A 23,088-nucleotide genomic window follows, 5' to 3' on the forward strand; every position below is an offset into this window, starting at 1 on the left:
TTAAAACGATCAAGGTCTGATGCGTTCAATGTGCGTCGGTTTTTTGCAGCTTCCGTTCAAGCGGAGTAGCTTCTGAGCAGTGTTACGGAACGTACCTGTTGCCGTGGGAACCATCGGGCGTCCTCAATCTCGTTGTGGTCCACAGTGATGTCTGTCGTCACGGCGACGGCAAGGCAGCCGATCATGAGCTGCGAGGGCATGGGCCAGGGCTGGCACGCCATGTACTGGACCGCTCCCGCCTTCACGCCGCTCTCCTCCTCCACCTCCCGCCTCACCGCCGCCTCCAGCGTCTCGCCTGTGGCGACGCCCACAATGAGGTGACGTAGCTGTTGGGAGCGTGCGCGCGTCCTTACCAGGTTCTACGAATCCGGCCAAGCAGGAGAACATTCCCTCCGGGAAGACGTTCTTCCGGCCCAGCAGACACTGGTTCCCGTCAGGATGCACGACCAGCATGATGACCACCGGGTCTGAAACACACGGTCAGTCGGGGTGGGCGGGGACTGTGGAGTGGGCGGAGCTCCGTACCAACACGGGGGTAACAGGTGTTGTGCACCCCCTGCAGGCTCTTGCAGGCGGCGTTTCGGCAGCTCCTTTTGTGCCCGCCCTCCTCCACCTGGGTGGCACTCCCGCAGGTGGCACAGAAGCCATACCGACCGTGCCACGCCAGCAGCGATCGGGCCGGAGCGAGCACGCCTGGCGGAGAAGAAGCGTCATCTGCACATGCTCAGGAGAAGTCGGTGTATTCCTCACCGGCGTCCTCCTCGCTGAGCGTCAGCAGGTCCCTGCGGGCCGACTTTGGGAAGGAGCACTTCCTTCCCGGACACCGCTGGAGGAGCGCGGCGGCGTCCTCATCCGTGCTGACGGCGAACCAGGCGGGAGGGTCCTCACCGGGCGCCACTTTGCTCCGGTCTACTCCCAGGAACACCACCAGCACGTCCTCCTTCTGGAGAAGATCTTTGACGGCGTCGTAGGGAAGGCGACACAGCTGCAGGTGAGAATATCAAAGGTGAGGCCGCAAGACGGCCTCTTGGAAGAAAAATGTCTGACCTCCACGGCGCCGTCCTCCCGGGAGCCGCTGACCATGGGACTGAGGTCCGAGAACAGGAGAAAGACGGAGCCGGGGTGCGTCTTTTTCGCCTCCAGCCAGGGGCCGTCGGTCCTCTTGGCGCTGAGGCGGTCCAGCGTCTCTCGGCCAAAGTAGTTCTCCCGCGGGGCGAGGTCCGCGCCTCGCTCGGCCCCACCCAGCAGCGTGGCGATGTGCTTGTGGCCCCAGAAGCTGGCGATGTCGTAGGCGGTCTGCGACGAGCTGTTCACCGACCACTTGTCGCAGCTTGGACACACAAAAACAACCGTGTGACAAGACAGACGCTTTGGGGAAGAGGGAAGTGTCCGTACCCGTGCGATAAGAGCGCTTCCACCACTTGCCGATAGCCGTTGCGAGCGGCGAGCATCAGCGCCGTCCAGCCGCTGTGTCCTGCCTGGTTGAGGAGCGACGGGGCGTGAGAAAGCAGCGAGGACACCTGGCCGGCGTCTCCCCGGGATGCGGCGTCCAGAAACTTCTCCACCATCTCCTCTTTGGCGCTCAGCTGCCAGCTCGTCATCCTGGAGAGAGGACACGGTATCATGATAGACACTGTCAACAATATCGCCATTATTGCGTAATGACGTAGTCCTCTCTGATTGGTCCATACAGCTGTCAATCCATGCTAACCGTTGTTTTGGTAAGTAAATACTTGAGTTCACAAACGTTTATTAAGAGTTTGTCTAGCGAGCATACCGAGGCTTTAAGGTGTAAATAGTTTATATTTAAACATTGTAGCAGACATTTTAAAACAGTATTTACACGTTCTTAGGGAAGCTAAGCTAACTAGCCGTCACCACTTTAAAGCTAACAAAGTGATTCAAACAAGGCAGGACTTGTATCTAAAAAACATCTCTGGATCATCGTGACAAAGTTACCTTTATCCGAGCCGAGTGGTGTCCGTCTAAGTAGTTAAAAGAAGGTGTAAAAAAAGGTAAAGAAGTCCAACGTCCGCCCTATTGGTTCACGGCGTCAGGACGAGAGGCGTTCAGTGCGGCTCGGCTCGTCAGCACCGTTAATTTCAATCTCACTTCAACAAGCCATAAAAGTATGATTTATGATATACAGTCAGATAAAAAAAAGACGAGAGGTTACTTTGAAACGTAGTTTGAAGTTATAGTTTATTTTTATTTTGCTTGCGTCATACTGTTTATCACTGACACTGGATTTTAGGAGGGATCCTGAATGCATCGTTCTGCAATGCATGTTTGGTGGGTTTTTTTGTACAGGCGCGAAACAGGACAGTCGCGTGCCGGTTAAGGACCCCCGGCAACTTTGCGATTTTATTGGACGCAGCCCTGGAAGTAAATGAGGGGGGAAGGTTTTTGTAGGGGGAAGACATTTGGCGTGACAGCGCGTATTCTTCACAAGTCCCAATTATTTTCGTTATTAGTGAGTCAAAGGGGGCACAGTTCAATAAATATTTAAATAATTACTTAAATTGGAAATAAAGACATAAATGCACTTGGGGATAGGTGGATTGGCAACACTAAAATTGGCCCTACTGTGTGAATGTTGTCTATCTGTGTTGGCCCTGCGATGATGCCCGTATGGAGCTGAGATAGGCTCCAGAACCCCCCTGCAACCCTGAAAGGGACAAGCGGTAGAAAATGGATGGATGGATGTTAATGTGTCATTTTTTTAAAATGTAAAAGTACATTTATTTGATCATTTAAATAATTCACTATTTAATGGTTTAGTAATTTGATTATTTCATTAACATCAGTGTCAGCACTTAATGTACTTTATCTACCATGAATTGATTAATGTGGGCCCCGACTTAAACAAGTTGAAAAACTTATTAGGGTGTTACCATTTAGTGGTCAATTGTACGGAATATGCACTGTACTGTGCAATCTACTAATAAAAGTCTCAATCAATCAATCAATCTGTCAAATTTAGCCAAAGTTAGTGGGTGGAGCTAACACTGAATTAGTCCAATCATTGCAAGTGAAAGTGGCAGGTAACCAATCAGGTATTAAGATCCCACTAGCTGAGTTTGACAGTTAAAATAAATTAATGCAGCCAAAGGGGTCAAAATTAAATACATCAATAACAATGTGTCATTAATTAAAGCATGTATTAAATCATGAAATAATAAAATCAATAATTGATATTATTTGACCACAAAAAATGTTGTGCTTCGGTAGTCAAATGGGGCAAAATAAATAAATATTCAAACGTTTACCTGAATGTGTCAATTATTACTGGAATTAGATACATGTATATTTTTTAATGTAAAGTACATTTAGTAAAAGTACATTTATTTATTTAATAATTTAATTAATTTAATATTTTATTATTGATATCATTAGTTCATGATTCAATTAATTATTTCATGATTTTGTAATGTATTTATTTGATCATTCCTTAATGAATTTCAGGGTTTCCCGCAGCGTTTTGTTGTTAAGGCGGCCACCTTAACAACAAAAAGCCACCGCCTAAACTAACGTCTTAACAAAATCTCCAGCCACACGTGCGCATTTAAAAAACTATCTCTGTCCCCAAGCAAATGCATACACTGAGTGTCATCCGCATGCCAAAATACTGCGGGCGTTGTAGCTGAGGACTTAAAACCATTTTATCCAAAAAGAAACATCCAAAACGTCATTTCCGGAGGCGGCATATAGCAAAAATGGCGGGTCACGGCAAGAAAGAATTATATATGTGGACTGACAGAGAAGTAGAGCTACTTTTAAGCATCGTTTTGGAGTTTAAAGTTAACAAAACTCAAAGTGTTGACTGGGAAACTTGCCAGTCCGAGTATGGTGACATTCTTACCCTATTTTGGAGCGGTACGGACTTGGCGGGACATCTGAGGAATTTCCTCATCGGAAAGAGGACATCACAAAAACAACTATCGGCACTAAACCGAAAGCGATTCGTGGAAAGTACAGAGAATCAGTCGACGCAGGTGGAAGAAGTGGTTACGGTAGAGTTGTTTTGCTGTACTTCCAACTATGCGAGCAGATCTGGGGCGGTTCTCCATCAACTACATCCATTCAATTTGGAATAGAAACATCAGATATTGACGCAAGCTCTCACAGGAGTTCAGGTTCTCCTTTCACCCTTGACAGCCTGGTCACAGACAAAGATATGCTGAATGATGTACAAGAGCAGCAAGATTCAAATAGGAGCAATCCACAATCTTCTGTGGTGAAAGAGAGAAGAGCTCTACTTCAGGTATGTGGGCGCTAACTTCATTGCTAGGAAGTAATATTGTTAAGATGTTGTATACCTGGGGCATCAAAACTTTTTTATATGAGATGACCACTTTCAACAATATGGAATCATATTTTGCCCATTTGTTTTAATATTATCATTGTTTGACAACAGTGTGACAAAAATAATTGCTTTGGAATCAGAAGTCAAGATGGCAAGCATATATTAAAGTTCAGCTGTTTTAGATGTATTTAAATAGGGTTGTATTAAAAATGCTTTGAGTAGTTTCTTGTAATAAATAATATTCATTTAAAGGCCTACTGAAAGCCACTACTACCGACCACGCAGTCTGATAGTTTATATATCAATGATGAAATCTTAACATTGCAACACATGCCAATACGGCCGGGTTGACTTATAAAGTGCAATTTTAAATTTCCCGCTAAACTTCCGGTTGAAAACGTCTATGTATGATGACGTATGCGCGTGACGTCAATCGTTGAAACGGAAGTATTGGTACCCCATTGAATCCAATACAAAAAAGCTCTGTTTTCATCTCAAAATTCCACAGTATTCTGGACATCTGTGTTGGTGAATCTTTTGCAATTTGTTTAATGAAAAATGAAGACTGCAAAGAAGAAAGTTGTAGGTGGGATCGGTGTATTAGCGGCTGGCTGCAGCAACACAACCAGGAGGACTTTGACTTGGATAGCAGACGCGCTAGCCAACGCTAGCCGCCGACTGCACGGATGATCGGGTGAAGTCCTTCGTCCTTCCGTCGATCGCTGGAACGCAGGTGAGCACGGGTGTTGATGAGCAGATGAGGGCTGGCGTAGGTGGAGCGCTAATGTTTTCATTATAGCTCTGTGAGGTCCCGTTGCTAAGTTAGCTTCAATGGCGTTGTTAGCAACAGCATTGTTAAGCTTCGCCAAGCTGGGAATTATTAACCGTGTATTTACATGTCCATGGTTTAATAGTATTGTTCATCTTCTGTCTATCCTTTCAGTCAGGGATTTATTTATTTTGTTTCTATCTGCATTTGAGCCCGATGCTATCACGTTAGCTCAGTAGCTAAAGAGCTTCGCCGATGTATTGTCGTGGAGATAAAAGTCACTGTGAATGTCCATTTCACGTTCTTGACTCTCATTTTCAAGAGGATATAGTATCCGAGGTGGTTTAAAATACAAATCCGTGATCCACAATAGAAAAAGGAGAAAGTGTGGAATCCGATGAACCCTTGTACCTAAGTTACGGTCAGAGCGAAAAAAGATACGTCCTGCACTGCACTGTAGTCCTTCACTCTCACTTTCCTCATCCACAAATCTTTCACCCTCGCTCAAATTAATGGGGTAATCGTTGCATTGTAAACAATGGGAAATGTGAGGAGTCCTTCCTCCGGTGACGTCACGCTACTTCCGGTATAGGCAAGGCTTTTTTTTTATCAGCGACCAAAAGTTGCGACCTTTATCGTCGTCGTTCTCTACTAAATCCTTTCAGCAAAAATATGGCAATATCGCGAAATGATAAAGTATGACACACAGAATGGACCTGCTATCCCCATTTAAATAAAACTGCAGTTGCATTAAATGTTTGTTTTTTTCTGTCAAAATTAAAATACCTTGAAGTACTCTATTGACACACATTGTTTCCCGACGTTGTTGAGGGCCATTTGACATGTTTAAAATAACATGTCACTATCTTACACCTGTGCTAAAGTGGGTTTATCCCAAATAATGTATTCATGATTATTGAATGTAATTTTGTAGAAATCCTTATAAAAATGATTTTTTTTTTTCACTAGGCAAAACTCAACAGCCACAAGCACTACTAAAACGAAAACTTCCAATGGAGACAAAAGTTGCTGAATGCAGTAGAAGAAGACGTCCAGATAAAGAAGAGACTTCTGGACATGATGGAGACATCAGAGAAGCGATCGTCTGACAATTTAGACAAACTAACACCAAATTACTAAGTCAAAATATTGACTTACTATTAATGACATACTTAGTATCTCAGGTAACTAGAACTGTTTTGTTTATACTTTACGGAAAAAATATTGAGATGTATATCGTATGTCGCCATTCTGCAAAAGGAGCGGAAAACACAACCAAAAACTGTAGGCTTCTTTATTTCTCTAATATTTTTATTTATTATAAGATATTATTTGGTTATTTTTTAATAAACAATGTGTTCAATGTAATCAGAGTCTGTAGTCTATTGCCCCCCCCCAGGCTGTGGTGGCAGCGATGAGGTGGCGACAGGCCGAGTTACACTGTTCCTTACCCCCACCCGCCCCCTTCCCTGTCCTGCCGCCTATCTCGGGCGACACCTTCTCCCACCACCTTAACTAACACATTTTCTGGGGGAAACACTAGTCCAATAACAAAACACCACTCGGGTTCAGATCCGGGGGGCCATTCTTCCCAATCACGCCTCTCCAGGTTTCACTGTTGTTGCCAACGTGAGCGTTGAAGTCCCCCAGTAGGACAAGGGACTCACCCTGGGGAGCACTTTCCAGTACTCTCTTGAGTGTATCCAAAAAGGGTGGGTACTCTGATCTGCAGTCAGGACCCGTCCCCCCCACCCGAAGGCGGGGGGAAGCTACCCTCTCGTCCACTGGGTTGAACTCCAACGTGCAGGCTTTGAGCCGGGGTGCAACAAGAATTGCTACCCCAGCCCGTCGCCTCTCAATGCGTGCAACGGCAGAGTGGAAGAGAGTCCAGCCCCTCTCGAGAGAACTGGTTCCAGAGCCCTTGCTGTGCGTCGAAGTGAGTCCGACTATATCCAGCCGGAACTTCTCCACCTCGCGCACTAGCTCATGCTCCTTCCCCACCAGCGAGGTGACATTCCACGTCCCAAGAGCTAGCTTATGGACCCGAGGATCGGACCGCCAAGTGCCCTGCCTTCGGCTGCCACCTAGCTCACACTGCACCCGACCTCTATGGCCCCTCCCAGGAGTGGTGAGCCCATTGGAGGGAATTCCGTAATACAATTTCTCAATTAAAAAACTGTTCCTATCTCAACATTTCTTGAGCGATTTAAACAATTCCAACACCAACCAACTCATGCTCCTAATCATTTTCAAAAAGATCCCGCTTTTCCCAAAATTGCCACATTTCCAGGAAGTTCCCATTGAATGGGACATTTTTCCAAGTTGCACAATTCCTACATTTTTCAACCTATTCAACCCATTCCAACATTAACACATTCCACTCATCCTGGACTTTCAAACTAACACTTCCCCAAGTTCCAGACCAAATTCCGGTTTTCCTGGAAATTCAAGCTCTTCACCATTCAAACCATTCCAACATTCAAACCATTCTTACGGTCATACTACATTCTGTCAGCATTTCACTTCAACTTCAGCTTTGAGGCATTCACAAGCAATTCCTTCAGGAATTACCCATACTTGCCAACAATGTTCCCTCTAGTTTTTTTCATTCAGTGGAGCCCATGTGAGCAACATCAGACGTGCACACTGTGGCTACACCAGCAGCACACCTGTCCCAAACCTGACTAAATAACAAGTTCACTCTCCATCCATCCATCCATTTTCTACTGCTTGTCCCTTTCTGGGTTGCTGGAGCCTATTTCAGCTGCATTCGGGCGGAAGGCGGGGTACACCCTGGACAAGTCCCCACCTCATCGCAGGGCCAACACAGATAGACAGACAACATTCTCTTATTATTATAATCAAATGACAGCAGTCATTTCCATTTGTAACATAAGTGTTTAGGCCCACTTACAATGACAATAACAAAAAATATTGTTTTTCATGAACTGTGTACTTGTATTGTTTGTCTGGGTGGAGGTCCTGCTTTGGAAATAAATTGTACCCCTTTCAGACATTGCATTTAGTTCCCATTAAAACATTCACATGTTGCACAATGAGATGTAAGCAGGGGATCATGTGTACATTCCTGCAACTTCCTGTTTGTAAAAAATATATTTTTATTAGTATTTATTTAATATACGAACAGCATTTCATGATTAATATTTATAAATTAAGATTCCTAATAAGCACACATTTGATTGGTAAATCATAGTGTAACGACCTGGAATGACATTTTATGTGTGGTGTTGGAGTTGTCCGACTTTTTGTGTGGCTGTGAACGCATCACTGGCTAAGTGCCATATGTGCATGTGTTGGCGGAAGTGAGAAAGAGCGAGCGGCTGCTGTTGATATAACAAAGTTGCTTTTGGTCTGGTTTGTACTGCAGAAAATGACCACTTTTGCTAGATATAATTTATTTTACTAATGTTTTGGTGATGTGTTTATGGCCGACAAGAGTTTTGCTCAGCAAAGTAATGAATGGAATTCATGTCCTCAAAGCGCCTCGACAGACGTTACAATATTTGAACAATGATGACAAAAACAGTTTTCTCTGTCGTGTCCGTGTGTCGAAAATTGTTATGCGCTTATTTTTTTATTTGATTTTGTGCGTGGCATAGATTTGCCGTGCGCAGAGGACGCTTGAGCAGTGCGCAATTGCACAGGCGCGCACCTTAGAGGGAACGTTGCTTGCCAACCCTCCCGATTTTCCCGGGAGACTCCCGAATTTCAGTGCCCCTCTCGAAAATCTCCCGGGGCAACCATTCTCCCGAATTTCTCCCGATTACCACTAAGACCACATTACTAGGGGCGCGCCTTAAAGGCACGGCCTTTGCGTGCCGGCCCAGTCACACACGCAAGTGAATGCAAGGCATACTTGGTCAACAGCCATACAGGTCACACTGAGGGTGGCCACCAAACAAGAATGACAAACACATTTCGGGAGAACATCTGCACCGTAACACAACATAAACACAACAGAACAAATACCCAGAACCCCTTGCAACACTAACTCTTCCGGGACGCTACAATATACACTTCCTGCTAACCCCCCCCGCCCCGTCCCCCATCTCCCGAATTCAGAGATTTCAAGGTTGGCAAGTATGGAATTACCTCATCTAGTTAATCTTAAAAATGTGCGTGTAATAAAGAAAACTCGGACACACTTCATATTTTATTGAAATTGTGTTACCAAACATGCGAACTAGTTTGAAAAACAACACTGCATAATTCCAAAACGCATTCTGTCTTGACATCCACACAACAAAATGGCGGGCTAATAAAACATGCTAGTGAGCGAGTTAGCGACGGAACGTAATAATAACTTTTCCCGGCAGGAACACAAAACAAAAAGGCTTTGATTGGAATGTTTGTTGTGACAAACAATTACTTCATTACTTAGCTTGTTTTTGTCATGTAGCCTTCATGCACACATGCTAGCTCGCTAGCTAAGTAAACAAGGCTTGTGTTTGTGTTTGTGTGTTAGGAGTAGAAGGTGAGAACACTCTGGTGGTTTCCCCGGACCAGCAGCAGCGGCGGGAGATCCTTGGACAGCGTTTCCAACCAGCACATGTAGAGGGCGCTAGACACGGCGCCCTTCCTCGCCAGGGGCATCGTCCTGCAAGACACTTCATTAGGTACACCCCCCTCACCGCGTGGAGACTGAAATGTAGGTTTAGTGTGCTCACATGACGATGAGCTTGGCCTCGCCCGAGTGTTCCTTCAGCAGCTCGTTCAGTCTTATCTGGCGGTTGGTCTGAAAAGGGAGGAGAAAGGGGGCGGGCGTTAAAAAGGGCGGTGGGCGGGGATGAGGAGGAGGGGGCGGACCTTGGCCTTGTAGAGCTCCAGCTCGTTGTCTGTGATCCTCCAAGGCTGCTGGGCCTTCAGCCGCTCGGCCTCGTCCTGATCCATGTCGTCCTCCTTCAGCCTGTAGGGCTCCATCAGCACCTTGAACATCAGCTTACTGACACACACACACACACACACACACACACACACACACACACACACACACACACACACACACACACACACACTCCGTGTTGCCCACGGGACGACAATCTATTTGTGGCAGTGGGTCAGAGCGAGCTATGTCATTTTCTAATTTGCGAAATATGCGTGCAATAATTATAAACATGTTCAAAAACACAAATATATTCAATCCATTGTCTAATATGCATAATTGGCCATGACGCATGTGCGTGCAATTATGGACAATTATTATGAATAAGTTCTGTTTCATTGATTCATTTGCATAATTGGCCATGACGCATGTTCGTGCAATTTTAGAGAATAATTAGAAAGAAAAAAAATGTTATCGTTTAATTAGCAAAATTGGCCACGACGTAAGTGCATGCATTTATGGACAACAATTATAAATAGGTTCAAAAATACAAATATATTCATTCCTTTAGTCTAATTTGCATAAGAATAATTAGAATAAATATATTTTTTTAATCGTCTAATTAGGAAAATTGTCCATGACGCATGTGCATGCAATTGTGGACAATAGTTATAAATATGTCCAAAAATACAAATAAATTCACTCCTTTGTCTAATTTGCATAATTGGCCATGATGCATGTGCGTGCAATTATAGACAATAGTTATAAATATGTTAAAAAATAAAAATATATTAATTCCTTAGTCTAATTTGCTATAATTGGCCATGACACATGTGGGTGCAATTTTTGCGAATAATTAGACAACTTTTCTAAAATATAATTTTTATTTTTTTCATCGTCGAATTAGCAAAATTGGCCTTGACGCATTTGCGTGCAATTATGGACAACAATTATAAATATGTTCAAAAATACAAATATATTCATTCCTTTAGTCTAATTTGCATAAAAATAGTTAGAAAAACTTTTTGAAAATATAAATATATTTTTTTAATCGTGTAATTAGGAACATGTCCATGACGCATGTGCATGCAATTATGGACAATAGTTATAAATATGTCCAAAAATACAAATAAATTCACTCCTTTGTCTAATTTGCATAATTGGCCATGATGCATGTGCGTGCAATTATAGACAATAGTTATAAATATGTTAAAAAATAAAAATATATTAATTCCTCAGTCTAATTTGCTATAATTGGCCATGACCCATGTGGGTGCAATTTTTGCGAATAATTAGACAACTTTTCTAAAATATAATTTTTATTTTTTTCATCGTCGAATTAGCAAAATTGGCCTTGACGCATTTGCGTGCAATTATGGACAACAATTATAAATATGTTCAAAAATACAAATATATTCATTCCTTTAGTCTAATTTGCATAAGAATAGTTAGAAAAACTTTTTGAAAATATAAATATATTTTTTTAATCGTGTAATTAGGAAAATGTCCATGACGCATGTGCATGCAATTATGGACAATAGTTATAAATATGTCAAAAAATACAAATAAATTCACTCCTTTGTCTAATTTGCATAATTGGCCATGACGCATGTGCGTGCAATTATAGACAATAGTTATAAATATGTTAAAAAATACAAATACATTCATTCCTTAGTCTAATTTGCATAATTGGCCATGACGCATGTGGGTGCAATTTTAGTGAATAATTTGAAAACTTTTCTAAAATATAATTTATTTTTTTTCATCGTCGAATTAGCAAAATTGGCCTTGACGCATTTGCGTGCAATTTTGGACAATAATTATAAATATGTTCAAAAATACAAATATATACATTTGATGTCTAATTTGCATAATTGTCCATAATGCATGTGCGTGCAATTATGGACCGTAATTATAAATTTTTTCAGAAATACAAATATATTTTTTACTCCTTTAATTTGCGTTATTGGCCATTACGCAATTATAGACAATAATTATAAATATATTAAAAAATACAAATATATTCACTCCTGTGTCTAATTTGCATAATTGGCCATGACGTATGTGCATGCAATTATGGACCGTAATTTAAAAAATTTTCAGAAATACAAATATATTTTTTACTCCTTTAATTTGCGTAATTGGCCATGACCCATGTGTGTGCCATTTTAGAGAATAATTGGAAAACGTTGTAAAATATAAATAGCATTTTTTCTTTGTCTAATTAGCATCATTGGCCATGACGCATGTGCATGCAATTATGGACAATGATTATAAATAAGTTTAAAAAATATAAATGATCTTGTTTCATTGATTAATTTGCATGATTGGCCATGACGCATGTCCATGCGATTTTAGAGAATAATTAGAAAAAAACTTTTTTTGTCATTTAATTAGCAAAATTGGCTGTGAAGCATGCACGTGCCATTATAGACAATAATTTAAACACGTTTTAAAAATAGCAAGATATATATTTTTTTATCATCTAATTAGGAAAATGGTCCATGACGCATGTGCGTGCAATTATGGACAATAATTATAAATATGTTCAAAAATACAAATATATTAATTTAGTGTCTAATTTGCCTACTTGGCCATGACGCATGTGCGTGAAATTATGGACAATATTTACGAATATTTGCAAAAATACAAATATATTCACTTTATGTCTAATTTGCATAATTGGCCATAACGCATGGGCGTGCAATTTTAGACATAATTTGTTTTCGTCGAAAAGAGGAGGTGGTGCCTTTTTGGTCTCCAAAAAGTCGCTGGATTTGTTGCCAGTTGCCTTAAGGGGTCTGAATACTCCCCAAATATAGCAACAAAGCTGTCAATCTGGCAACACTGATCCCTGCTGCTAAGTCTTCTTGTGCTCTGGCCGACCAGTCGTGTTCGGAAGCAGAGTCGTACGGGAATGCAACGATGAGCCGCGTTCACAGATAGTGCCGTCATAATGTGTTTAATGAGCGACGAGAACAGGCGGCACCTGATCTATTAAAGGCGGTGAATTTGTATTTACTTGTGCTTTTTGGGCTTGGTGTTGATGTCTCCCAGCACGTTGATGTCAGAGAAGTCGATACGGAATCTGCTGAGCAGCGTCGCCATCCTGTACACACACACACACACACACACACACACACACACACACACACACACACACACATACATACACACACACGTTCCTTGTATTTTTTACCTTCTTGAGACCTCTAAAAAATGCCTACCTCTTTAGGACCACCCTTTCTAGATATATAAAGATTTGTATTTACAACATTAATAATATACTGTATATATGCTATGCATATATAAAAAAGGTAAGCTTTTAGTTATTTTATTTTATTTTTTTGTAATTGGTTTTTACTTATATTTACTTATATTACTTATATTCAATTGAATAGACTGCAAAGACAAGATATTTAATGTTCATACAGACAAACTTTATTTTTTGTTCATATAAGCTCATTTGGAATTTGATGCCGGCAACATGTTTAAAAAAAGCTGGCACAAGTGGCAAAAAAGACTGAGAAAGTTGAGGAATGCTTTTCAAACACGTATTTGGAACATCCCACAGGTGAACAGGCTAATTGGGAAACAGGTGGGTGCCATGATTGGGTATAAAAGCAGCTTCCATGAAATGCTCAGTCATTCACAAACAAGGATGGGGCGAGGGTCACCACTTTGTCAACAAATGCCTGAGCAAATTGTCCAACAGTTTAAGAACAACATTTCTCAACGAGCTATTGCAAGGAATTTAAGGATTTCACCATCTACAGTCTGTAATATCATCAAAAGGTTCAGAGAATCTGTAGAAATCACTGCACGTAAGCCATGATATTACAGACCTTGGATCCCTCAGGTGGTACTGCATCAAAAAGCGACATCAGTGTGTAAAGGATATCACCACATGGGCTCAGGAACACTTCAGAAAACCACTGTCAGTAACTACAGTTGGTCGCTACATCTGTAAGTGCAAGTTAAAACTCTACTATGCAAAGCCAAAGCCATTTATCAACAACACCCAGAAACGCAGCCGGCTTCGCTGGGCCTATGCTCATCTAAGATATACTGATGCAAAGTGGAAAAGTGTTCTGTGGTCTGACGAGTCCACATTTCAAATTGTTTTTGGAAACTGTGGACGTCGTGTCTTCCAGACCATACATATATATACATTTTTTTGTTAATTTAAATATAAAAAAATAAGCTTTTAGTTAATTTATTTTTAATTTTTTTAATGTTTTGTTTGTAATTGGTTTTTAATCTTCATTATTTACTTCAAGTCATTACAGTATGTGTCTATATACAGTACATATTTGTTGTATTATTTATTTTTCTTAATTTTTGCCAAAGGGAGTGCATTTCAATTTCTTACACACACTTGTTATTTCATATGTTGGCCAGAGGGGGAGCACTTTTAAAACCGACACAAAATCAATTTGAAAAATCCCTCCTTTTTGGGACCACCCTCATTTTGATAGATTTCACCACCAGGGGTGCAAATGAGACATTTTCTATTAGATGCAATGGTTTTCCGTATTGGGACCATGATTTCGGTCCTAACTTGTTCACCGGTCCTCGTATGGACAGTACTTTTCCTTGTTGATGTCTCACACACACAGTAAGCTAGCAACTGGCGAGGCTGTAGACGGCAAGAAATATTGTGTCGCCCTATTTATTGATTTGTCAAAAGCATTTGACACAGTAGACCACAGTCTGTTAATTCAAGCCCTTCATCACGTTGGATTATCTAAAAATGCAGCTGCTTGGTTCACAGACTATCTCTCCAGCAGAACACAATGTGTACAGGTGGCTGGGACCACCTCTTCATTACTGGACATTACCAAAGGCGTTCCACAAGGCTCAGTGCTGGGGCCCATTTTATTTTCTATCTACATAAATAATCTTTGTAATAATTTGTCAAATGCAATGTACCATTTTTATGCAGACGACACCATTATTTATTGCTGTTCAACCTCCATCACTCAGGCTTTTGAGTTTTTACAAGCTGCTTTTGATGTCATCCAGGCTCGCTTATTTGATCTTAAATTGGTTTTAAATACAGATAAAAGCAAGCTAATGGTTTTCTCTCATTCAAGGGTGCTACTGGAAAATATTCCAAATATTGTAACATCAAATGGAAACCCTATAGAGCAGGTCTTAAATTACAAGTACTTGGGTTTTACTCTTGATCAGGAGCTTTCATTTAAAGCCCATATTAACAACTTGGTCTCTAAGCTTAGGGTAAAGCTTGGTTTCTTTTTAGAAATAAAAACTGCTTCTCTCTTAAAGTCAGAAAGAAATTGGTGACAGCAACTATCTTGCCTGTAATTGATTATGGAGACGTGCTTTATTTTAGTGCTTCATCTAAATGCCTCCAGTCCTTGGACACTGTTTTTCATTCAGCACTAAGATTTGTTACTGGCTGTCGTAGTCTCACCCACCATTGTCAACTGTATATGAAGTCAGACTTATCTTCATTGAGTGCACGCAGATACACACATTGGCTGACTTTAATTTATAAGGCTCTTTTAGGTTTAATACCTCCATACTTGTGTACTCTGTTACAAAGAAAAAGCAGCTCTTATGCGTTACGTTCTAACAATTTGTATGTTTTAACTGTTCCTCATGTACGGACTGAATTTGGCAAAAGAGCTTTTGGCATTGCTGCCCCTATGGCATGGAATGAATTGCAGACGAAACTGAAACTTACAGAACTACTTCCATTTGGAGCCTTCCGTTCTGTCCTGAGGGACAAACAGCGAGAGACGTTTGCACAGTGCCTGTGTTTTTAAAGATGTAAATCTCTGTTGTTTTACAGTTCTCTTATGTATTTTAAAATGTATGTCTTAATGTATTTATTTTGAAACTGCTCTGTGACATGTGCTGTTGACCTCTTGGCCAGGTCACCCTTGTGAAAGAGATCTTGATCTCAATGGGTTTTCTTATCTGGTTAAATAAAGGTTCTAACTACTTCTCTATTGTGTGTTGCCTTCAGGCGTTGGCGTGACTCACATGCGTCGGTCGTGGTCGATGCGGTTGATCTTCCCGCCGATAAAGACCCGAATCCTGCAGTCAGCCCATTTGCTCCGGTTGGTCAGCAGGTAAGGAACCAGCAGCGTCAAACCTGCGGGTCAAACCTGCTTAATTCACTCTTCTCAGGTGTGTTTTTTCCCCCCCGCTTGCTCGTTTTAAAAAACCAAACCTCCGTCGTCAAAAAGCCACCACACGTCGACGGTTCCTTTGCCTTGTTTCTTCTTGAACTGCTGACTGGACTCTAGCAGGCGCTGCTCGCTTAGACTCAGCGCCGGTTTTCCGTCTGCGACGGAGAAAAGTATTTACCGCTTTTGTTGCCAAAAGAATAACGATACGACCGTTGGACCTACCTCGGATGATGAGCGGGCTGCTCTGGGCGCTGGTGGTCTTGGAAGGACAAGAGTCCGAGTCCGAGTCTTTGGCCAGATTGACTGACACCACGGGGTCCTTACTGCTGACGGGAGGCTTCTCTTGTGACCACAGCAACTCGTCTGCAAGGACACAAAATGGACGACAAAGTGGACTCCTCAGGTCCTAGCATTTGGAACTTCCCATACGGATGTTGGAGCGCAGATAAAGGTGTTGATCTGATGCGATATCAACAGGAAATGTACAGACGGTACTTTTATTATTTCCCGGTGAAACGAGTCAAACAGAGACACAAACCTATTTATTATTAACCGTCTTTAAGTTGAAGTGGAGTGGTAATGGTCGCGGTCTCAATAATTCGCAAAGTTAAGCTTACGACGCGGTAAGTTGAACAATGCAGACACGTTTGTTACCGGAGCTTTGTGCATAAGTAATATGCAACTATGATGATTTGATACTTGTTCACATGTGCGGTTTTATTGTGCACTGATTGTTACTGTGACAGAAAAAAGGTCATTTTGTATTATTTGACCATATTTGTAACTGATTGCACGCACATGTGTCATGACCAATTGTGAAAATTAGACCATGAAACAATAATAATTCTATTTCAAAACATGTGTCTAACTTGTCTAACTTGCATTCACACATGTCATTGACAACTGTGCAAATTAAACAATGAAAAAAGTGTATTTCTGTTTTAGAACGTTTTTTGCAATGATAGTCTATAATCACACACACACGCGACGAGGCTAATAATTATCTCCCGCACTTTTGATTTGTTCTTTTCATGAGTTGCACAGGATTTCATGCGTTCGGGCAGCTGTTCCTATTTAAGGTGTTACTGCTGTGATTATTTAGTCATGACGTGTGGTGTTGCTTCTGCTACTCTCTGATGTACGGTACGGTGACGCCATCTTTAATGTCAGCGTGGCGACTGATGAGAGCCTCAGATGGTGTGCAGGTGCAGGACAATGTCTCATTTGTCGGACCAAAAAGGAACTTTTCGTTTGCCTTTTTTGTGTCCTGCCGACGTCTGTGAGGGATGTTTTCGCCCTGAGCCACAGAGGAAATGGAGGAGCCACAGCCCCCATTTAAAGAGGAAATGGAGGAGCCACAGCCCCCTTAAAGAAGAAACAGAGGAGCCAAAGCCCCCCATTTAAAGAGGAAACAGAGGAGTCACAGCCCCCCATTGTAAGAAGAAACGGAGGAGCCACAGACCCCCCATTTAAAGCGGAAACGGAGGAGCCACAGCCCCAGCCCCATTTAGAGAGGAAACAGCTACAGCCCTTCTATTTAAAAAGGAAATTGAGGGGCCAAAGCCCCCCATTTAAAGAGGAAACTGAGGAGCCACAGCCCCTTGCCCCAATTAGAGTGTTAAAGGAGCCACAGCCCCCACACCTGCCCCATTTAAAGAGGAAACGGAGGAGTCAAAGCCCTTCATTTAAAGAGGCAACGGAGGAACCACAGCCCCCCACTTAAAGATGAAACTGAGGGGCCACAGCCCCCTGCCGTATTTAGAGAGGAAACTGTAGAGCCACAGCCCCCGCCCCATTTAGAGAGGAAACAGAGGAGTCACTTCCCCCCCATTTAAAAAGGAAACGGAGGAGTAACTTCCCCCCATTTAAAAAGGAAAAGAGGAACCAGAGCCCCCTCATTTAAAGGTGAAACGAAGGAGCCACTACCCCCTTCCCTTATTTAAAGAGGGAACTGAGGAGCCACAGCCTCCCTATAGAGAGGTAGAGGAGGAGCCACATCCCCTACTTAGCTCCCAGCCTAGCATGTTTACCTTTTTATTAAAATAGAAGAAATGATTTGCCTATTGGAGGACATTTAGATGTTAACTGTCCGACTTAGCACAAGTAAACACGCTGCAGGACTGCTCATATCGCACATGATATCACACATTTTACATGCAATCGCAGTATCATCACCCTTTTTTTTTTAATGATATCAAACCAATATCAAAATTGGATCGGGACACACTTGATACAAGTTCCAACGCGGATCCCTCCTGCTACATCATCTTATACTCTGGCAGACTAGGTGCACAACGATGTGTTCAAGGGAGATAACATTAGTCGATACAATCCAATATTGATTTCCGATATCAGCATCGGACAATGCAACTAAAGGGATACTAACTAACCAGCCGCCGTTTTCAATGAAGTCACTTTTTAAGGAAGGTGGAACTACAGCGTGATTATCACAAGGTGTTTTAGCGTCCCAATGAAAACCACATCCCTCTGACCTTGGTCTTGGATGTGGGAGACGTCCAGACCGTCCCGAAGGCGCAGGATCACCATTCCAAACTGCAGGTCGAAGGCGTCGCTGAGGAAACAACAGCAACAATTCAGGAGCAGGTTCTCAGCCTGTCAGGCGGCGACCAGGGGGAAGGAGCAACAGGTCCTACTGGAGGGTGTTGATGTACGTCTCCACGTCGTTCATGTCTCCATCCATCCAGTTGCTCTTGAAGCCCAGAACCAGCGTGTTGGGCTTTAGGCGGCCCAGACCCACAGACTGAGGAGGACACACACACACACACACACGCGCGCGTTGGCACGATATGACACACACGGAGAGTCACCAGCGCCACCTGCAGGAGGAACTGCACGCCGTGTCTCAGAGAGTCGGAGAAGACGGGAGCGTAGAACGCCTTGATGCGCTTTTTGTTGAGCCAGCGTTGGCAGCGAGCGTGTTCCTGGGACGCCTCCCTCACGTTGGGGCGGCGACGCACCTGCACGCACACGCACGGGTCAGGGGTGTCAGGTGACCCCGACACAGCCGGCGAGTCGTACGTACGATCCGGACGTGTCCGCAGACCATCAGGCCCACGTTCTTGGTGAAGGAATGGACCAGCTGGAGAAGAGCGGGTCGAGAGTTTGGGTACCCGGTCAGAACCAAACACTGAGGCCTGCAAACACGAAATAAGTCCATAGAGACATTAAGACCAGGAGACGCTCTGGGATCGGCTAATGATGCCTGCATGGATCACTACCAGGGGATCAAATATGTCTGAAATGATCGATAATGTGGCTGCAAACACTCTGAGATCCACTATTAATGTCTGGATGAAACTGAAGAACTGGAAGACACACTATGATTGACTAGTTATGTCTGCATGGAGCTATAATGAGCTAAGTAAAAGCCTAAGATCCACTATTGATGTCTGTATGAAACTGAAGAACTAGTTGACACACTGAAATCGACTCGTTAGGTCTGCATGGATCTATAATGTGATGGGAAACAGTCTGAGATCCACTATTGATGTCTGTATTAAACTGAAGAACTGGTTTACACACTAAGATCGACTCGTTATGTCTGCAGGGATCTATAATGTGAAAGGAAACACTCTAAGATCCACTATTGATGTCTGTATGAAACTGAAGAACGAGAAGACACACTGAGATCGACTCGCTATGTCTGCATGGATCTATAATGTGACGGGAAACACTCTGAGATCCACTATTGATGTCTGTATGAAACTGAAGAACTGGTTGACACACCAAGATCGACTCGTTATGTCAGCAGGGATCTATAATGTGAAAGGAAACACTCTGAAATCCACTATTGATGTCTGTATGAAACTGAAGAACTAGAAGACACACTGAGATCTACTCGTTATGTCTGCATGGATCTATAATGTGACGGGAAACACTCTGAGATCCACTATGGATGTCTGTCTGAAACTGAAGAGCTAATGACACTCTAAGATCAACTTATGTCTGAAAGGATCTAAAATGTGACAGGAAACACTCCGAGGTCCACTATTGATGTCTGTCTGAAACTGAAGAGCCAGGAGACACTCTAAGATCAACTTATGTCTGAAAGGATCTAAAATGTGACAGGAAACACTCTGAGATCCACTATTGATGTCTGTATGAAACTGAAGAACTAGTTGACACACTACAATCGACTCGCTATGTCTGCAGGGATCTATAATGTGACAGGAACCACTCTGAGATCCACTATTGATGTCTGTATGAAACTGAAGAGCGAGGAGACACTCCAAGATCAACTTATGTCTGAAAGGATGTAAAATGTGACAGGAAACACTCTGAGATCCACTATTGATGTCTGTATGAAACTGAAGAACTAGTTGACACACTACAATCAACTCGTTATGTCTGCAGGGATCTATAATGTGACAGGAACCACTCTGAGATCCACTATGGATGTCTGTCTGAAACTGAAGAGCTAGGAGACACTCTAAGATCAACTTGTTATGTCTGAAAGGATGTAAAATGTGACAGGAAACACTCTGAGATCCACTATTGATGTCTGTTTGAAACTGAAGAACTAGAAGACACTAAGATCGACTTGTTATGTATTCAGGGATCTATAATGTGACAGGAAGCACTCTGAGATCCACTAGTGATGCCTAGTGGCTTGCACAGCCCAACCTGAAGTTCTTGACATGGTCCTCCACACCAGTCAGGTTGAGACATTGGGTCAGAGCCTGGTTGTAGATCAGAGCCTGAGTGGACGAGCCCCAGTTGACGTCTACAACACACACACACACACACACACACGCAGAAAAGGTGTTGAGAAAGTGAAGCACAGGGCACAGATCTGGAGCCAGCAAATGTTTGGGCCTCACCAGGTTTCTTGTAGCTGACGTAGATGTAGAGCGCCAGGACGATGAGCAGCGTGACGAGTGCCGCCCACCAGTTGATGACGAACATCACCACACAGCACAGGATGGCCCCCGCCAGCGACACCCACATGTTGTAGTACTTGAAGCTGGGGCGCCACCCTGTGGGTGTGGAGAGCATTGGAACGGGACACGCCAGACGGCGAGCGAGCGAGCGCGCTCACCTGGAGAGTTGGCCAAGGAAGCGTGGAAGACGGAGAAGTTGATGAGGGCGTAAGACGCCAGGAAGAAGTTGGAGATGATGGGAGCGATGATGTTCAACTCGGCTGAGAGGAGGAAGACAGAAGAAGAACAAGGAGATGTAAGGAATGTTTGAGGAGATGTCTGATGTTAGAGGAGATGTAAAGAATGTTTGAGGAGATGTAAGGAATGTTTGAGGAGATGTAAGGAATGTTTGAGGAGATGTTTGATGTTTGAGGAGATGTAAAAAATGTTAGAGGAGATGTAAGGAATGTTAGAGGAGATGTAAAGAATGTTAGAGGAGATGTAAGGAATGTTTGAGGAGATGTAAGGAATGTTTGAGGAGATGTTTGATGTTTGAGGAGATGTAAAAAATGTTAGAGGAGATGTAAGGAATGTTAGAGGAGATGTAAAGAATGTTAGAGGAGATGTCTGATGTTAGAGTAGATGTAAAGAATGTTAAAGGTGATGTAACAAATGTTAGAGATGTAATACATGTTAGAGATGTAAAGAATGTTAGAGGGGATGTAAGATATGTTTGAGGAGATGTAAAGAATGTTAAAGGAGATGTAATAAATGTTAGAGGAGATGTAAAGAATGTTAGAGGAGATGTAAGGAATGTTAGAGGAGATGTCTGATGTTAGAGTAGATGTAAAGAATGTTAAAGGTGATGTAACAAATGTTAGAGATGTAATACATGTTAGAGATGTAAAGAATGTTAGAGGGGATGTAAGATATGTTTGAGGAGATGTAAAGAATGTTAAAGGAGATGTAATAAATGTTAGAGGAGATGTAAAGAATGTTAGAGGAGATGTAAATAATGTTTGAGGAGATGTAAATAATGTTTAAGGAAATGGAACAAATGTTTGAGGAGATGTAAGGAATGTTTGAGGAGATGTAAATAATGTTAGAGGAGATGTAAGGAATGTTTGAGGACATGTAAAGAATGTAAGAGGAGATGTAAATAATGTTTGAGGACATGTAAAGAATGTAAGAGGAGATGTAAATAATGTTTGAGGAGATGTAAAGAATTTTAGAGGAGATGTAAAGAATGTTAGAGGAGATGTAAAGAATGTTAAAGATGTAAATAATGTTAGAGATGTAAATAATGTTAGAGGAGATGTAAATAATGTTAGAGGAGGTGTAAAGAATGTTAGAGGAGATGTAAATAATGTTAGAGGAGATGTAAATAATGTTAGAGGAGATGTAAATAATGTTAGAGATGTAAAGAATGTTAGAGGAGATGTAAAGAATGTTAGAGGAGATGTAAATAATGTTAGAGTTGTAAAGAATGTTAGAGGAGATGTAAATAATGTTTGAGGAGATGTAAAGAATGTTAGAGGAGATGTAAATAATGTTAGGGATGTAAAGAATGTTTGAGGAGATGTAAAGAATGTTAGAGGAGATGTAAAGAATGTTAGAGGAGACGTAAATAATGTTAGAGGAGATATTTGTGTGCTACCGATGAGGATGAAGGCCAATCCGATGCAGAAGGTTAGCACATAACCACGCAGGGGCTCGTTGTTTTTGCCGTAACCTTTGGCGAAGACGCCGAGACCCGGGTAGATGTTGTCCTTACACAGAGCCTGAAGAACACACACACACACACACACACACACACACACACACACACACACACACACACACACACACACACACACACACACACACACACACACACACACACACACACACACACACACACACACACACACACATGAATCAGTCATGCTTATTGATTATTGATGATTTTTTTTGTTGGCTTTTGGTACCTGGAAGACTTTAGGAGCGCTGACCAGCGACGCCAAAGCTGACGACAGGGTGGCCGAAAAGATCCCTGCTGTGATGAGAGGACCGAAAGCTGACACCAAACTCATCACCTGCACACACACACACACACACACACACACACACACACACACACACACACACAC

General features: G+C 42.5%; 2 protein-coding genes across 3 annotated transcripts in view; both read right to left on the reverse strand.

Annotated features, from left to right (window-relative positions):
- nudt12 (nudix (nucleoside diphosphate linked moiety X)-type motif 12) overlaps window positions 1–2,076 on the reverse strand; it is a 4,621-nt gene extending 2,545 nt beyond the window's left edge. Inside the window, exons 1-7 of the mRNA XM_062024104.1 lie at window positions 1,960–2,076; window positions 1,396–1,602; window positions 1,048–1,330; window positions 751–985; window positions 526–693; window positions 354–467; window positions 96–295 (exon numbers count right to left, since the gene is read on the reverse strand). Coding sequence (XP_061880088.1) covers window positions 96–295; window positions 354–467; window positions 526–693; window positions 751–985; window positions 1,048–1,330; window positions 1,396–1,601 — 1,206 coding nt within the window. The 5' untranslated portion in view covers window position 1,602; window positions 1,960–2,076. The remainder of the gene's footprint in view (window positions 1–95; window positions 296–353; window positions 468–525; window positions 694–750; window positions 986–1,047; window positions 1,331–1,395; window positions 1,603–1,959) is intronic.
- Window positions 2,077–9,242: 7,166 nt separating this feature from the next.
- LOC133632639 (solute carrier family 12 member 2-like) overlaps window positions 9,243–23,088 on the reverse strand; it is a 38,163-nt gene continuing 24,317 nt past the window's right edge. For both annotated transcript variants that reach the window (XM_062025183.1, XM_062025182.1), the window contains exons 10-25: window positions 22,927–23,034; window positions 22,617–22,740; window positions 21,139–21,240; window positions 20,921–21,076; window positions 20,724–20,823; window positions 19,123–19,234; window positions 18,917–19,057; window positions 18,734–18,840; window positions 18,572–18,651; window positions 16,302–16,442; window positions 16,121–16,234; window positions 15,931–16,042; window positions 12,941–13,027; window positions 9,903–10,038; window positions 9,764–9,831; window positions 9,243–9,693 (exon numbers count right to left, since the gene is read on the reverse strand). In XM_062025183.1, coding sequence (XP_061881167.1) covers window positions 9,558–9,693; window positions 9,764–9,831; window positions 9,903–10,038; window positions 12,941–13,027; window positions 15,931–16,042; window positions 16,121–16,234; window positions 16,302–16,442; window positions 18,572–18,651; window positions 18,734–18,840; window positions 18,917–19,057; window positions 19,123–19,234; window positions 20,724–20,823; window positions 20,921–21,076; window positions 21,139–21,240; window positions 22,617–22,740; window positions 22,927–23,034 — 1,824 coding nt within the window. In that variant the 3' untranslated portion in view covers window positions 9,243–9,557. The remainder of the gene's footprint in view (window positions 9,694–9,763; window positions 9,832–9,902; window positions 10,039–12,940; window positions 13,028–15,930; window positions 16,043–16,120; window positions 16,235–16,301; window positions 16,443–18,571; window positions 18,652–18,733; window positions 18,841–18,916; window positions 19,058–19,122; window positions 19,235–20,723; window positions 20,824–20,920; window positions 21,077–21,138; window positions 21,241–22,616; window positions 22,741–22,926; window positions 23,035–23,088) is intronic.

Source organism: Entelurus aequoreus, linkage group LG17 (genome assembly GCF_033978785.1).
Source record: "Entelurus aequoreus isolate RoL-2023_Sb linkage group LG17, RoL_Eaeq_v1.1, whole genome shotgun sequence".
Taxonomy (NCBI): domain Eukaryota; kingdom Metazoa; phylum Chordata; class Actinopteri; order Syngnathiformes; family Syngnathidae; genus Entelurus; species Entelurus aequoreus.